The 16,735-nt window shown below is 41.5% G+C and overlaps 1 protein-coding gene across 7 annotated transcripts in view; it reads left to right on the forward strand.

Annotated features, from left to right (window-relative positions):
* Positions 1–15,942, forward strand: part of SYT17 (synaptotagmin 17) — a 108,830-nt gene extending 92,888 nt beyond the window's left edge. For 6 of the 7 annotated variants that reach the window (XM_078381248.1, XM_078381251.1, XM_078381246.1 and 3 more), the window contains exons 8-11: positions 7,465–7,630; positions 9,272–9,365; positions 13,701–13,833; positions 15,076–15,942. In XM_078381248.1, the coding sequence (XP_078237374.1) occupies positions 7,465–7,630; positions 9,272–9,365; positions 13,701–13,833; positions 15,076–15,155 (473 nt within the window). In that variant the 3' untranslated portion in view covers positions 15,156–15,942. Of the gene's footprint in view, positions 1–7,464; positions 7,631–9,271; positions 9,366–13,700; positions 13,838–15,075 lie in introns of all 7 variants that reach the window. The other variant, XM_078381247.1, reaches the window with a different exon arrangement.
* Positions 15,943–16,735: the final 793 nt, after the last annotated feature.

The raw sequence follows: 16,735 nt of genomic DNA on the forward strand, positions 1-16,735 counted from the left end.
AGTCTCTTATTTTACATACATCTCTGGTTAGTTCCCAGTGATGAGATACAGTGTCCAGACTGTACTGCTGCAGTCTAGAAGTAAAGGATTTCGTGAGGAAATGCTCCTGATTACAAACGGAATCCCCAGACACAGAAAGGTAGCATGTTAAGGAGAAAGATTTGAATCTTATTTTCTTTTTGACATGTTAGTTTTCTATATGCAGGGGAGCCAATAACTTATACATAGACGCGTGCGCTCCCATGAAACGTTAATGGGAGCTCATGGACTCAGTGAAATTTGTGTCTGTATCATTTGGGCATCTGCGATTTTTCACTTCCTTGCCTATCTTGTCTTCGTGAGAGTATAGTTCATGTTTGGGGAAAGGAGCGATGGCAGAAAAGAAGGCAATAGAGAGATAGCAAGATATAATTGTAAGGAAAGCAAGATAAAAGGTACCAAAATGCAGTGATGCAGACAGTTTACGTTGCTAAACAACAGTAGTCTGCTTACTTGTATGTTTAAAAGTTGATGCGTTCCGGATGGGCGGTACATAAATCAAATAAATAAATAAACCCATAAAATAAGTATCCTCCCATCTTTTGCAATTTATTAAGCAACCTCTGTTGCTTTGACTCCCAAAGTGGAGATAGGGAAGAGAGAATGTAAGATGTGGCATGTTTGTGCTAAATTTGTTTTGTTTTCCCAGTTTCATAAAAGGAAATCCAAATTTTCTTTATCTGATTGTGATGAGAAAAACATTTCATGACTTATTTTTAATTTTAAATTATGAATTGGATATTTTGTTAAAAGGAGGATGGTAATGGAGAGATTGGGAAGAGTGAGGATTTCTCAAAAATGAAATAATGTATTTATATAAAATTTTAACCCTTCCATCTAGCGGCCAGGCCACTACTCTTAACGTTATGGTATCATAACATAAACAAGCAGTACAAGTACAATGATGATCCAATAAAACATCAAACAAAGAAAAAAGCAAATCTCTGGCTACAAAAATAACTAATACAGAAGATACAGGGGGGGGGAAAGGTGTAGGGCACCAAGAAGTTAGGGAACCTCTGCTAGGATAAGCTTTCCAGCTTAGCATTACCTTATCTGGAACTGGCTGCATTGTTGTGCAGACACTCTGTGTGTGTGTGTGTGTGTGTGTGTGTGTGTGTGTGTGTGTGTGTGTGTGTGTGTGTGTGTGTGTGTGTGTGTGTGTGTGTGTGTGTGTGTGTGTGTGTGTGTGTGTGTGTGTGTGTGTGTGTGTGTGTGTGTGTGTGTGTGTGTGTGTGTGTGTGTGTGTGTGTGTTGGGGAAAGGAGCTGTTGAATGTCATATAAGATGAGGTAAAGAGAGTGAGTGAGTGTGTAGTAGTAGCTTGCTGGCTATCCTGTCAGAACCTTGGCCAACGGAGCTTGCCGAGAGTTCATCATCATCCCTCGGGTCAGAGGAGGGAGTTGTCCACAGAGGTTCTTCACAGCTGCTGTACTAACCTCAGTAGCACAACAGAAGGACTTGGAGCTGAAGGAAGGCGCTGGACAGCCCGCGTTCCCTCTGCTGCTCTAGAGCAACTTATTCTGTGTCAGCGATGATATTCAACTGGAACTGCTGTGCCGCCTTCTATGGGATGATTCTTATGGTCCAGGCTTTCCCGCACACTAATATTAAAATCAGTCAAGGTGAGTGCACATTTTAAACATCTTTGGACAGAGATACCATCAGCCAACCCCTTTTGCATTTGCACTTTTGCATTCTTAATTAAATGCTAATTCTAATCTTAAATGTCAGTTCCTGCTCCTTTTTATTTTCAAGTGAGTTACATGCCAAGTTGAGATTCACTGATGACTTTGCAGGGTTCAAATATCTCACCTAAAAGGCAACTTGCAGAGTTACGTATTCAGCAATTTGCGGTTTTCTCACTTACTCCAGTTCTTGAAGCATGCATTCTAATACGGCCTTGGAACTCTGATTAGCTGAAAAATCTATTTTTGGAAAGTACTTAAGTGGCCCAAAGTGAATGAAAATTTGAGAAGTGGATGCTTGAAAGTGACCGTCAACATGGCTACAGAATGTATATATCCAGCACACAAATGTCTTTCATCTCATTTCCACATGACTATTTCTACAAATTCTGTGGGTCAACTTGTGTTATTGAATCACTGCAAAATTTTGGATTAATGAAATGCCAACAAACGAGATAAGTCGTTTGAAAGGATTCCTTAGTGTTTTTTTTTAAAAAAAAACTTACTAAAGTCTTTGGGTGACTTTTGTTGACATGCTCCACCTCCTGTTCCATATTTTGCAAACTTATCTTGCTTTCATCTTACCACTAGTGATTGCTGAGAATTTTTTTATATCAGTTTGTTTTTGCTAAGAATTCACTGTATGCAGCAACAACAACAAAAAAACCCTATATCGGATGGAAAGAACTTGAGATGGTGGTGGTAGAGGTGGTGGTGGTGGTGATGATGATGATGATGATGATTTTCAACAAAGGCGGGAAAAGCAAAACTCAGTACTTTTGGCCATCCAGGTCTGGATATGTGGTTGTCCAGCTTTTAAAAGTTTGCACTTGTAACTCTGGGTAACTAATCATATTAGCACTGAATTAGTTTTCCCACTGTTTTTTCCCTTGAGAACGTCTTCAGCTTTAATATCTAAATGCAGGTACAACATGGTTCTCTCTATGTTGGCAATACTGACTGAATCTGGTATGTGTAAATGAGACAGAATGTTGTCCCAGTTCTTTAATTTTTTTTCTTTTCCTTTCTCTTCTCTCTCTTTCTCTTTCTCTCTGTCTCTCACTTTGGAGATTTTATGAAAATTCAGATTTCTGTGCATCTGGGATGGAAAGAACTGGTAGTTTTAAAAATCTGGATGCAATAGATTCCCCTATCCCCACTTTCAACCAAGGCTGTTGTGAGAGCCAGTGTGATATATTTATTTATTTGAAATATGTTTATCCCACCTTTCTCCTTAAAAAAGGACCCAAGGTGGCTTATGTAATTAAAAACACAATATTAAAAGCTAAAAACAGTACATTGTTTAAATAGGAATAATGAATAATAACACTACTGTATGAGAAAAATGTTAGGTAAAAGCATTACTAAAACAAATTTAGAAGCAACAAAATACAGACAGGGAAGAGAAAGGTCTTTGCCTGATTGTGGAAGGGCAAGAAAGATGGGGCCAACCTGGCCTCCAGTGGGAAGGAGTTCCAGAGTCTGGGAGCAGCAGTAGATAAAGCGTCCTTCCATGACCTCACCAAACACAGTTGTGAGGGTGTCGTGACCAAAAGAAGGACCTTCTCTTGATGATCTGAACACTTGGGCAGGCTCAGAAAGGGAGAAATGGCCCTTGAGATAGCTTGGACCCAAGCCAAAGGCTTTATAGGTTAGAACCAGCACTTTGAATTGTGCCCAGAAACGGACTGGCAGCCAGCGGAGCTGCTGGAACAATGGGGTTTATAGGATCTCTGTTAACAATCTAGCTGCAGCGTTTTGGACCCACTGAAGTTTCTGATCACTTTCCAAAGACAGCCTCACGTAGAGGGTGTCACAGTAATCCAGCTGGCTTGTGTCGGTGTGACCAGGTCAGACATCTTCAGGATAGAGTGTCAGACTAGAACTCAGATGACACATCTTCAAATTCCCACTTGGCCATTGAAATAATGGGGATGGATGGCAATGGTACCTACCCCCTCAACATCCCACATACCATGGAAACCTTATTAGAAGTTCCATATATCAGAAGTGACTTGACATCATATAAAAACAGACAGAAGATATATGAAAGGACTAACTCTAAAATTGTAGTTTTAGAGTAACTAAATTCTAAACTTCAGTAGCTAATCTTATTCTTAGGAGCCTCTGACCTTTGATTAGGACATAATATTCTTTTTCATTTTAATCTACAAATAGCATATAAATCTTGGAGCAATTAGAACATCTTTGATTATTGCCCCCCTGTTAATTGGAAGTTTAATGGCTACTTTTCTAAAGACTAGGCTGAAGCCCGCCTTTGGCAACTTGACAAGAAAGGTGCTAATTAGGATTGGCTTCGTCTCCTTTTCTTTTTCTCACGTTTAACCTCAACATTCCTAGAGCCACCTCTTGCGCACTGGAGTTAATCGAATTAACGTTTACCTGCTGGGGTAAAATGGGACAAAATATCAAAAGACCAAACAGCTCAGCTTACTTTGTTTTCTATCCCCATCAGACTACGTAAAAAAAAAAAAACCTCAAGAGAAATGGAAACTACAGCCTCACTTTTACTATTTAAACAAAGAGAAGAAAAGATAATTCTAAAACCTTTCTCCCCACCGGGTTTACCAAGTACTCATCCTTAAGCTGCTTTTTCTTCCATAGAGGAAAGGTTAGAGCTCTATCATCTTTCCCCTCATTGCTGGGAAAGCAACAGAGCTGAGGAGAAATTTTGATAGAGGGGGAAATGGCCCATAAGAAAACCACCGACTAAAGGAAGTGACCACTTCCCCAACAATGCTATCTCACACACATCCTTCCGTAGCTACACAGCAAAGTCTTGTTCATCCATTCAAATCACCATTCCTACACTGTCCATTTGGCTGCGTGAGGAGGGGGTCCTTCTTTTAGTGGGAACCACTGGGAAATGCCACCTCAGGAGCTCAAAGGGAGACGGAAGAAGCATAAATTGTTGAACCAATAATGAAGTTTGATTCTGTTCCTTTAGAATTCATCGAAGAAAATGAATTTTCTCTCTCACTTACAAGCATTAGATTTGCACAGCAAGGCCCAGAATGTTGTGTTACCTCAAGTGCTGCAGATGTTAACCATCACCGTGTTCCTACTTTATATCTGTGACGTTTAGGAGAATCACGGGTGATGTCCCTTGCATTTTATGGATTTTCAAATCCAGAATTTAATTCCCTACCTCCTCTAGGAGATGTAATGATTTCTGCATACTGAGGAGACCAATGAGATGACTCCTCTCTGGGGATGGGGCTGGTTTGCTCCTTTTGCTAGGAATCAGAGGACCTAATGCTAGAGCAAATCAGAATTCCTAAATACACATTTCTGGGTTCCAGTTAGGGGCAATACTTTTTTACATGCAGGTAAGGTAGCTCCTTTTTGGTTCATTTCGTGCACATACAGTCACTGGGACTGAATCAAAGCAGAGCTTCCTACTTTGATTCCCCAACTGCTTTCAATTTTCCAGTATTGTTACTGGATTAAGCAACTTAGCCACTTAATATTGAGAAACTGAAAACTTCCTTCCTCTGTTCCTTCGTGTACCTTTTAGGGGGTGAAATTTGAAAACTTCCTCCCTGAAGCAGGAGGAAACAGGAAGAGGCAATGAGGAGGATCTTTCTTTTCTTGTCTTTTCTTAAGGGAGGTGGACCAAATAGGATCACTTGAGGTGTGGATGCCAAGCATGCACCACGTGGCATACTGGACCTCTACCTGACCTTAAAAGATTTTATTTAGCCTGACCTGCCTGTTCCAAAGGAGCCATCTAGATAAACCTTCAATCTGTTGTTAGGTTGAAATAGCAGAGTCCCAGTTTCTGAGAGAAAGGTGGGGTATGAACCAAATAAATAGCAGAACTGTTGAATCAATGTGAACGATAAGTCACTATGTATGTCAAGTCCACATATGCTGTGGGTGTACTCTAGCTAAGATGAGCAATTGGATTTCAGCCTAAGTATCTACCGCCTTGTAAGAGCCTGTGCTGAGTATTGTGAAATTGTAGAATTCTGAAGAAATTGGTTGGGAATTAAAAGAAGAGGGAATGGAAACAGAATTTGTTCCCATCAGCATCCTACAACAGTAAATGCAAAATGTCCCTTTCAATCCCGTATGGCTTGAAGAGGCAACCTACAGTCTGCTGGGACTGCTTAATTTCGAAAAACTTTGCCAAAAACATTTTCAGATTTTGGGTAAAAGCAACCTATCGTTCCCTACAAGAGACTCCTAGAGAAGAAGAAATGAGGGGGTGGGGGCAAGAGGCATGGGGGGGAATGGATAGTCTAACCGAGTGGTTCCCAGTCTCTTGCTTCCCACTTATCACTCTGTCAAAAACCTGTGACCCACCATGATGGAAACAAACGGAGAAAAAAGGACGTACAGGCCCTTATGTGTTACTGGGTTTATCATTTATGGAGGGCAAGGGGTCAAGGAGATTAGGAGACAGAGCATCCAGAGGGAAACGGGTAGGTCAGCAGGAGATAGCACATCATACTTGCAGGAAGACACAGAACTCGAGGAATGAGTCCTTGTAGTAACGAAAACTCTTTATTTCCTAAAAATAAGACTTCTGGGTCCCACCTGCCATGCATGTACCACTGGTTCAGAACCACTTGTAGAAATCACTTTTGCCCGAGGCATTACTTCTAGTTTTGCTCCCTTGTGACATGGAGAAAGTTATTTTTCGGGAATTGGAAATCTCAACTTACTAGGTAGAGTTCGTTGACCTTTTGCACGTTGTATTTTTGAGAGTTGGGAGTCAAGTTTTGTTGAGCTTCACACTTTCCTCTTTTTTGTTGAAACTGTGCTGGTGCTTGTGGATTTCAATGGCTTCCCTGTGCAGTAATTGAAAGGTCAACGAACTCTACCCAGTCACAAGGACAGGGGATCACCACACACAAAAGACCAACTAATGACACCCATCAACCACAGGAACAGATAATCTCTTCTGCTTAGCACAATAATACACCCACAACAATACATACTAATCACCCATCTACAGAAAAAGACAAAAGCCTATCTCACAGCCATAAATACTGCACTCCCAAGCCAACTACACCAGAGCACAGAGTGCTGTCCTCTGAAGATGCCGGCCACAGAGACTGGCAAAACGTTAGGAAGAACAACCTTCAGAACACGGCCAAAGAGCCCGAAAAACCCAGAACAACCATTAGATCCCGGCCGTGAAAGCCTTCGCGAATAGATCTATCCATCTTTCTAGTCTCAGAAGACTTGAGGGGTGTGGGAGGAGAGAGGGGGTCTCTCTTTCTCTCTTACTAGCATGGCTGGAATTTTTCAAAATTGATGGTTTGCCCAAAATTTAAGTAATCGCTTGCTCCATATACCTCCTCAGAGCATTTGATAGCATGTTTGACAGTGATTGACATGACAGGCTATCTGAATACCATGTGGTCTGAAGACACAGACACACTGAATCAGTGGAGAAGGCTTATCTAATCGACTGCTGTGAAGAGTTTTTATCTGTGTACTTCCTTTTGCTTCTCCTGAAAGAGTTTCCCACTCACCCCTTGCATTGTGTATCATCAGAACTGCCACAATGACCAGGCATGACAGCTGCTACTTGTTCATTTTGACAATGTGCGACTTTGCCATGGTTGAGATAGAGGTAACATCTTGACCTGCGTAACCTCCTGGGTTCCCAAGACCGATAGCAAATAAAACCAAACACTTTTCCAAATGAGAAACGGTTCAGCTGATGTGCTTCTAACTTGTTCCTTTTCCTTTTGCCGCTCTAGCTTTGCCAGAATCAATCCTGTCCTACTCTTGTCCTCTCTTCTGGACAGAATATGAAGGGCACTGTTACAGATACTTTCCTATTAATAAAACATGGGCAGAGGCTGATCTGTATTGTGCGGAGTTTTCCATTGGCCTCAAATCAGCCAAATTAGTGTCCATTCACAGGTAAGAACCAAGCAACAAGTGTTGTTTTATTCTGCCAGTCTGTTTTTTCCAATCCATCAGCCTTCTCATTTCTGACTGGCTTGGAGATGCAACAAGGATTTTCTTCATGTTAGGCTAGGAGCAGAGTTTGAAGAGGTAACTAGTCTCCCAGAATCCTCCAGCCACCATGCTGTTATGTGCTGTCATGTAACTTCCAACTTAATGACTACCTTGTGACTGAGTAACCTCCAAAATGTCCTATCATTAAAAGCCATTTTTAGGTCTTGAAAACTCATGGCTTGCAAACTCAACAATCATGACCAGTAGTCATATTGGCTGAGGGATCCTAGAAGATAAATTTTCCATACTCAGGTTTCGGGGAAGGCCTACGTCCATATGGTACTAAATGCAAATACCCAGCTTGACATTTGTGCCAGGAATTCAACAGTCTCATCACTGTAAGAAGACACGAAAATCCATGATGGATTAGGTCAAAAACTCGGCCTGTTCATAATTCTGTTCTTCTAGTGGCCAACCAGTTTCCTCTGGAAAGCCCATAGGTGGCATATGAGCGCAATAACATCTTCCCACTTGCGTTCCCTAGCAAGTGGTGTTCATAGGCAGGTTACCCCTGGTTCTGGAGTTAACGCACAGCCATTAGGAGTAGTAGCCATTGATAATTCACCTTATCCTTCATTCAAAATATTGTCTGATCCTAGAAGCTAGTTAAATTAGTGGCCATCAGTACCAACTGCTCCATTGCAAGGGCAGAAATTTCTTCCACCTGAGGGCCAAAGGTAATTATAGAGAAGTTCTCAGGCACTACATTCTAGTTCAGAGCAGGGTCAAAGGCAAAGCTTTGATGGGCTACCCTTGCAGCTGCATTTACCAAATAATGATTGCCGTGTCACCTCGAAGGTCAGATTTGGCCCCCAGACCTGCGGTTCCCCACCTCTGTTCCTGTGCTTATAATATCCCATTGTTTTGAGGCACCCAAGTCCCTTGACCAGCCCAGTCTCCTCTGATGTCATTGCTAATTCCTGCTCCCTTTTGCTTCACTTTTCTGTCAAAATGGCCTCAAGGCTGGGGTTTGGGAACTGGAGGTTGCAGACATGCGAAGTGCAGGGCCAGCCAATCTATACTAAAGTCAGCTCAGCTGGACCTTAGTAGGACTTCTGTATTGCCAGGAAAGTGTTTGCAAGATCAAAACCTTTATCAGCGCATTCAGAGTAGACCTTTGATCCAGATGGGCGGGGTAGAAGTCTAATAAATAAATAAATACATTCTTGCCTCAAGAAAACAATTTCAAATCAAAACTAGCCCCACCCCCCAAATCAAAACATTCCAGTCATTGGAAACATTATTTTTGTACCACAATTCCAAGAATGTTTAGCCACCAGTGCCACTGACTGTACTGGTTGGGGACTGTAGGATTTGTATTCCAAAAATAACTAATGCTTAGATACATGAAAGCTTGTGAAAAATAAACAGTTTTATAGGTGCTCCATGATTATTTCTGCAATAAATTGTTACAACCTTGTTACCTTGGGGTTTCTGTTCTAGCATATTGAACAACACCACTCTTACTATTTATCCTCCCTTATCCCAAACCTGTGGTGAATAAATTACTGTACTTGTATATTTGTACTTGTATATTTGCAGCTGGGAAGAAAATGTGTTTGTATATGATTTGGTGAACAGCCGAGTGCCTGGAATACCCACAGATATCTGGATGGGACTTAATGATCTAAGACAGGTGAGAATGCTGTTTGTTACTGTACATGACATGTATTAAACAAAGGCAGGTATGTCACCAGCTATAAGAAAAATAAATTGGGTGAACTGAAAAAGTGAGAACTTTTGAGTGCTCTGGGTATCTTCACTAGGCCAGAGGAGGGAAAAAAACCAAAGGCTGAAATTGGTGTTGTTGTTGTTGAAGCCATGGAGGGCCAAGGTAATTTTAGAGAACGTAGTTTTCACACTGCTGAGATCAGAAATTGAATAGGTCTGTCTGTCTGTCTGTCTGTCTGTCTATATCTATCTGTCTGTCTGTCTGTCTATCAATCTCAATCTATCAATCTGTCTGTCAGTCAGTCAGTCTATCTATCTGTCAATCTATCAATCTCAATCTATCAATCTGTCTGTCTGTCTGTCTGTCTGTCTGTCTGTCTATCTATCTGCCTTCTAGTGTGGCTGTCTGATGCTGGGGGGGGTGTGTGCAGTCCCCAACATTTATGGGAATCTGCAATTTTAGTTCCTAGTATTTTCCAGCGCTCTGCAGTATGAGATCAAATTGCAGACTTTAAAAATATGCGACTATATTTGCGGTCACGGATTCACTTCACGTGTTTATAACATACTTCCAGAAGGGCTTGCAGAAAACAGAACAGCCCTGGCCTACAACCTTTCAGTCTAAAAAAAAACACAGCTTAAAAAGGAAAGGAGAGGCAGATAGGGGTATTTAATTCAGAAGGTTGATGACCCAGATCTAAACCCAGTCGTTGCTCATTCCTCTTTGTCTGATGACCTCAGCAAGGGCCTCTGGTCACTAAAGCTGGAACAAGGCACAATGGAAGCGTTTGCTGCTTTTCAGCCTTCTGCAAGATATAGGTGCAGAGGCTACAGCGGCCAGACAATTGTCCAGTCATCCCCAACCCAGCCTGATCCGAATGTGCTGAATTACAACTTCCATAATCTTCCAGCATGCCATCTCTGGGATAATGGGCATGGTCGTACAACACATCTGGAGGGAGCTGGGTTAGGGAAGACGACAGCAGCAGTGGCAAAAGTACATAGACTATGACCAAGTGCAAAGTAGCAGCATATTGCTTAATGGTTGCTTTTATAAGCTACATTCAAAATAGGGTGTTTGAGGAGAGCTTTACACATACCATGCACTGCCAGAAAGACATAAGGGCATTTTATATCAATTCAAGCCTAAAACGTCACTATAAGGAAAAAAATTACTAAACTGAACCAGTCATATATCAATGAGAAAAGAAGACTCGCTGGAAAAGGCAATAGTGCTAAGAAAGGGGGGGGGGGAGAAAAGAAAAGCAGGAACAACTAGCATGAGATGGATTCACTTTTTTAAGGAAGCTTGCTCAGATTTGCAGGACTAGAACAGGGTTATGAATGAGAGCACCTTCTGGGGACCGTTGATTCATACGTCACCATAGAACTCCTCATGATATATAGAGAGCATATGCATTGATGTAGGGGCAGGGATTCTGCTTGTATATTATTTGCCATATATTTCCATTAGCACAGAGGTACGGAATTCTCTGCCCTTCCGCTACTTGGGACTCTTCTTCTCTTTCTCCTCCTCCTCCTTTATTGGGTTGTATACAGGCCTCCCTTTTTTGCATCCACACATTTCTGCTTTGCATTATTGTAATCTGTGCCAATCCTGCTTTTAATACCATTGATTCATCTAGTTTCCAGTCCTCCCCCACTCATTCTTCTCTTCCCCTATTGATCACTATTGATGTATTTCTTTATTCCCTCACCCACCTACTGGACTCATGGTATGGCCCACCCATCTCCATTTTAATAAAGCTATTTGTTCTTCTACATCAATTATTTTTGATAATATCCTGGTTTCTTACTTAATCTGTTAATCTTTTTCTTTCTTTCCATTGCTTTCTGAGCTTTTGCAAGCTTTTCCCCTATCGATTTCATTAAGAGTCCAGGTCTGTGTAGCATAGGTGACTAGTGGCAAATATTAAAAGTTAAATATGAAAAGTATGAAGAACAACAACGCCCTAGGAAGAAACAAGGTGACAGAATTGATTAAGGGCCTCTATGTGTGAAACATTAATAAAAGCACTACAATGTCTAAGTGGTATCAGAATACCAGGAGACTGTAACAGTTCTCTAGTAGTAGTGTAGTGTGATGGTTGCCCAGTCAGGGTGCGTCTCTATAGCCACTCAGCCAGATTATACCCCTTGCCCATCCTAGGATGGGTTTGCCAGAGGAGTCACATGTGGTGAAGGCTACGGAACCTGACAGGAACCATGTCACTCCCAAATACTACAGTCCACTCAGACGCAGCAGTGCACCCGGGGACTCCCAAAAGCCACAAAGCTAGGCACTTAGAACATGCACCAGCCTGGCAAGGGGAGAGAGCTGCCACCACACCCACACAAATACCAAAAGTCGCTTGAAGCTTGGTCAAAGCAAGACCTAGTTTTAATACCACAAATCCTCTGAGTCTAAAAATTCAAGTACTTGATTGAAGAGACTTTTCTGTTTTATTAACGAAAGCCAAAAAAAGAGAGTAAAGGATAAATAGACAAAAAGTTCCACAAAGTTACAAGAAGGTTTCAAAAATTTTTGTCTCAGATTCTGAAACAAACTAGAGAATAATAGTTAAACTTATCTACCTGATATACACACCATAGTGCTGGATCAGCATAATTCTGAGATTTGAAGAGGATACATCCTTAAAGGCATTGGGGAACAGCAGGTGAACAAAGCCCTCTCTCCTTAGGGACAGGAAAGGCAAAGTTAACTAACCAGTTTTCCAAATTCCTTTTATACATTATTAAATGACTTATTGCAGACCTGTCTAAATCAACATTTAGTTCCCTTTCATGCTTACCAAAATGAAAGCACCTTCCTCTCTTCCTTTCACGCAGCTGTAATCCTCCTTTAATTAATTTACATGACTCTTAGGGAAGGAAGCCGATTGGCTTTTGAAGTCAAGAGGTAAGGAAGAGGTGCTAGATCCCCTTTGTACTGCTTTGAAAGCCCCTCAGACCACTGAAGGTGTCGCTTCCCCTTGGTTCTTGACTGATACTGATTTCTGCCTTCTCAGGCAGCATTCCCAGGCACTCACAAAGAAGCCTCGAAGTCTGATGGATTTCAGGTTCCATGTTCCCCTAATTTCTGCATTTCTTCACAAGGAGATAAGAGCAACTGGAAAACTATAGACCTATAGCCTTGTTATTATAAACTTATAGCCTTTTAACAAAATATTTTAATAATAAATAGGTTAGGAAAAGGCTAGACATTTCCCAATCAATCAAACAATCAGGATTTAGGAAATATTTCAGTCTATGTGATCATATTCCCACTTTGGAAGGCTCATAGAAATATTAACTGAATATAATTGACTGTTGTATTTGGCATATGTATAATGAAAAAAAGCTTTGGTAGTATTGAACTGTGGGCAGTAGAAAAGGTATAGAAGAAACTTCAAATTTGTTGTTATGTGCCATCAAGTCAGAACTTACTTATAGTGATCCCAGTTAGGTTTTTCAAGATAAGTTAGGTATTTAAGGAATGGTTTTATCATTATCTTGCCCCAGTGCGTTTCTATGGCTGAGCTGGGATTTGAACCCAGGTCTTCTGAGTCCTGGGCTGTAATTCTATCCAATACACCACTGGGTATCAGACTATAGATATATAGTCTGATATATATCTGAAATTGATATCATGAAATCAGTTTCTGAACAAGCAGCAGTGGTTCTACAGTTATATGAAAATACAAGGGAAGCACCAATTAAACATGAAGTGAAATCAGGAGACTCTGTTTATGACAGCATTACAGGAGGTGTTCTCAGATCTTGATCAGGGAAGTAATATCAATGGGAAGGGACTCAGTCACCTTAGAGATGCCAGTGATGTAGAAGGTATAGCAGATAACTGATGACTTACAAAAGTATGCTGGAACAACTGAATATCAGATAAAGTTGGTTGAGAGCTAAATAATCAAAAAACAAAGGTAATGTTCAGGAGAACAATATGAATGCTAACTGATGCCTGTCATAAAGAATATCAACAAGAACATTTTGATCTGGGCCAGGTAACACAACGTGAGAAACAAATCAGAAAGCAGAAATGAAGGGCTGAATAAAACTTGCAAAGTCAGATTTTGGTAAACAATGTAAATTCCTTAAAAACAAAATCTAAAACTAAGAGGATCATATTACATGGGTTGCCAGTACTGACCTGTTTTGGGCTCTAGCTCCTTGCCACACTGGTGGGGAGCCGTTGTCCCAGAAGGTCTGAAGGTCAACAAGTTGCTTATCCTTGCCTGATGATGATGATGATTTTAGCCTAACCTGCTCATGGTCCCTTTGGCAGGAAAGCAATTATGAATGGACCGATGGTTCCTTGTATGACTACAATTACTGGGATGGGAATCAGCCGGATGATGGGATCCATTCTAAACCAGAGGATGAAGACTGCGTTCAGATCTGGTACAGATATAGCAGTGGTAGGTGAGATCAGCAGCCTTGAAGGTCCTGCCTCTTCCCCTATGAAATCTCTCTGCTTTGGCAGCAAGTCCATTGTGATATTATTGTTGCTACTGGTTGTTGTGGGTTTTTCAGGCTCTTTGGCCGTGTTCTGAAGGTTGTTCTTCCTAACGTTTCGCCAGTCTCTGTGGCTGGCATCTTCAGAGGACAGAACTCTGTGCTCTGGTGTAGTTGGCTTGGGAGTGCCCAAGCCAACTACACCAGAGCACAGAGTGCAGTCCTCCGAAGATGCTGGCCACAGAGACTGGCAAAACGTTAGGAAGAACAACCTTCAGAACATGGCCAAAGAGCCCGAAAAACCCACAATAACCATTAGATCCCGGCCGTGAAAGCCTTCGCGAATATACTGTTGCTACTATTTCAATTTACATCCACCTTTCCTCATGAGAGCCCAAAACATGCAACAACAGACATAGACAAACAATGTTAAAATTGCAAATATTTAAAATCATTAATCTACGGCAACCGTTATACACACATCTAAATTTACAAATATCTAAAAGCACACATCTGCTAAAAAATACAATAAAAGCAATGCAAATAATCACCAGTCACATCCCTGCTGTATAGTTTCTGATTCACTTAGAGTTGTGCAGATCAGGTGTGTGTTTTTAACAGGGCACCACCAGCTCTTCCTTGGAAGAGAGGTCCACGACTGGAGTTCTGCCACGGAGGACACCCTGCCATTCGTGGTAATCTTACGGGCCGTAGTCAATGGCTAATAAGCAGGACTTCACATCACAAGCAGAGCTTGTCCGGCTGGGTCTTGAATTTTGGTTGGGTTGGTACTGGATCCATTGTAAGCCTTTGTGTTTGTTAAGATTTTGCACATTTATAATGATGATAGCCATAATCTTATTGCCAATTACACCTGTGTAAGGGAGGTTGCATAAATCCTGGTGGCAAACTGCCACTAATTTAATGAGATGCTGACTGCATTCCTGAGTGTGTGGTTCATATGAGCAGGTGTGTCCCAGGAAGACAACCATCACTTAATTAAGGACCACCAATTTGCAATTAAGATTTGCATGATTCTACTGAATCAACTGTAAATTCATTAAAAGGATTGTAGCTATTATTGCCAATATGTTGCTTTTCTTCCCTGCCTCACTTTTAAACTAGGCTTCTGCCACTTGCGTTTCAAATTGTCCCCTGTCTTGTCCCCCCACCTCATCCTGTTTTTCCTTTACTTCTCTTTTCAGCTTTACGGTCTTGGAATGACAATAGCTGCAGCAAAGAGTTTCCATTTGTATGTAAAATTCCATCCTTGTCAGCTGATTAGCCCTCTGCTCCTGGAACAAGACAGACAACTGAACTTCTGAACCACCGTTGTGGACTGAAATCGATATACCAGGACGTTCTTCTTAGCTGTCAATCTTGCAACTGGAATAATTGTCTTCTAAATCTGGCTTACTGAATGCTTTAGCTAGCCATGCAGCGTATTCTGTTTGCATTTTGGACTGTAACTCCCAGAAATGTGCTGGCCATGCTGGCTGGGGGGGATTATGGGTGTTGTAGTCTAAAAACTAACTTGTCCCAAGCTATGGCTGTAATTTAACCTCATCAATACAAAGGGGCCCCAATCCCAGCAGAGCATAGGTACAGTAGGTGGCTCAGTGTAGTGCAAACAAAGTTCTTTTTAAACTTGCCAGTCTGGTTATTGATTTTTTAAGCTAATGCCCACAAGGAAATAATGAAGGGGGGAAACAAATCTTATCCCCTTTGAACAGCTGCTTTGGTTTCTAGTTTTCCACCCTCCTGTTAAAAAAATTCCCTACATGCAAGTAGGGAATCTTGTAAAACAGTGGTTTCCAACCTTGGATAACCCAGATGTTCTTGGACTGCAACTCCCAGAAACCCTGGCCAGCACAGGTGATGATGAAAGCTTCTGGGAATTGCAGTCTAAGAACACCTGATTTGCCCAAGGTTGGGAACCACTAATGTAAAGTGTAAGCATTCCGCAGTCGAAACAGAAAGACTGTTCCAGTCTATTTTTAGTATTTTCTTTAGGTTTTCCCTTTCCCATGCTGGAATAAAAGGGGGCATTTGCACTTACAAATTCCCATCAAGATGGAAGTCAAATGGGTTTATTATCAGAAACATGGATAACTGCCTGTGGAGCAATGTTAAGAAAGACAAAGGAAACCTGCAACAACATTTTGTACTCTGGACTGCTCCTGTTCAGAATCCCCTCTATCCAGCAAACCATGGCAGTCCATTCAGATTCCCCTCCCACAAAGAATCAAACTACACCATAAGGGAAATGCATATTTCCTGATTTTAGAAAAGTTTCCCTCCAGACACATAATTCTTTCAGAGCTCCATGCCTCAGTGATCTGATTCGCACATGAAGACTTTGTTTACCACTCACTGACCAATCACAAAACAAAAGGAATCTAAATAGCAACATGGGTAATGATGTTAACTATATATTAATATAAAGAGATGCCGATATTTCTCTGTTGGGACTGACTTTCTGAACATCAGAAATAGAGGGAGAGATAAAAGAGGAAGTTTGAAGTGTTGCTTTGTCTTTGGCTTGGAGTTATTAGAACAGAGGAAATGATATTTACTGAACTGGAGCATTGGTTCGCCTAACCCAGTATTTGTCTGTAAGCCTAACTGGAGATGCCAGGGACTAAACCCAAAATGTCTGGATGCCAAGCTTGTATATTATTGCTTCTCTGCAGAAAGTCAAGGTGAGAGAGAGAGCGTGTGAAGCTCCATCTCCCTGGAGGGGGTCTTGTCCTTCTGTGCAGGTATGTTGTGGGGCTGGAATACTTCCTGCTCCCCATGAGCACAACAAGGGGCAGGGGAAAACTGGCTGTTAATGGTCTGGAAGAGCAAAGCCACAAACAGGCA

Source organism: Pogona vitticeps, chromosome 13 (assembly GCF_051106095.1).
Source record: "Pogona vitticeps strain Pit_001003342236 chromosome 13, PviZW2.1, whole genome shotgun sequence".
Lineage (NCBI taxonomy): Eukaryota > Metazoa > Chordata > Lepidosauria > Squamata > Agamidae > Pogona > Pogona vitticeps.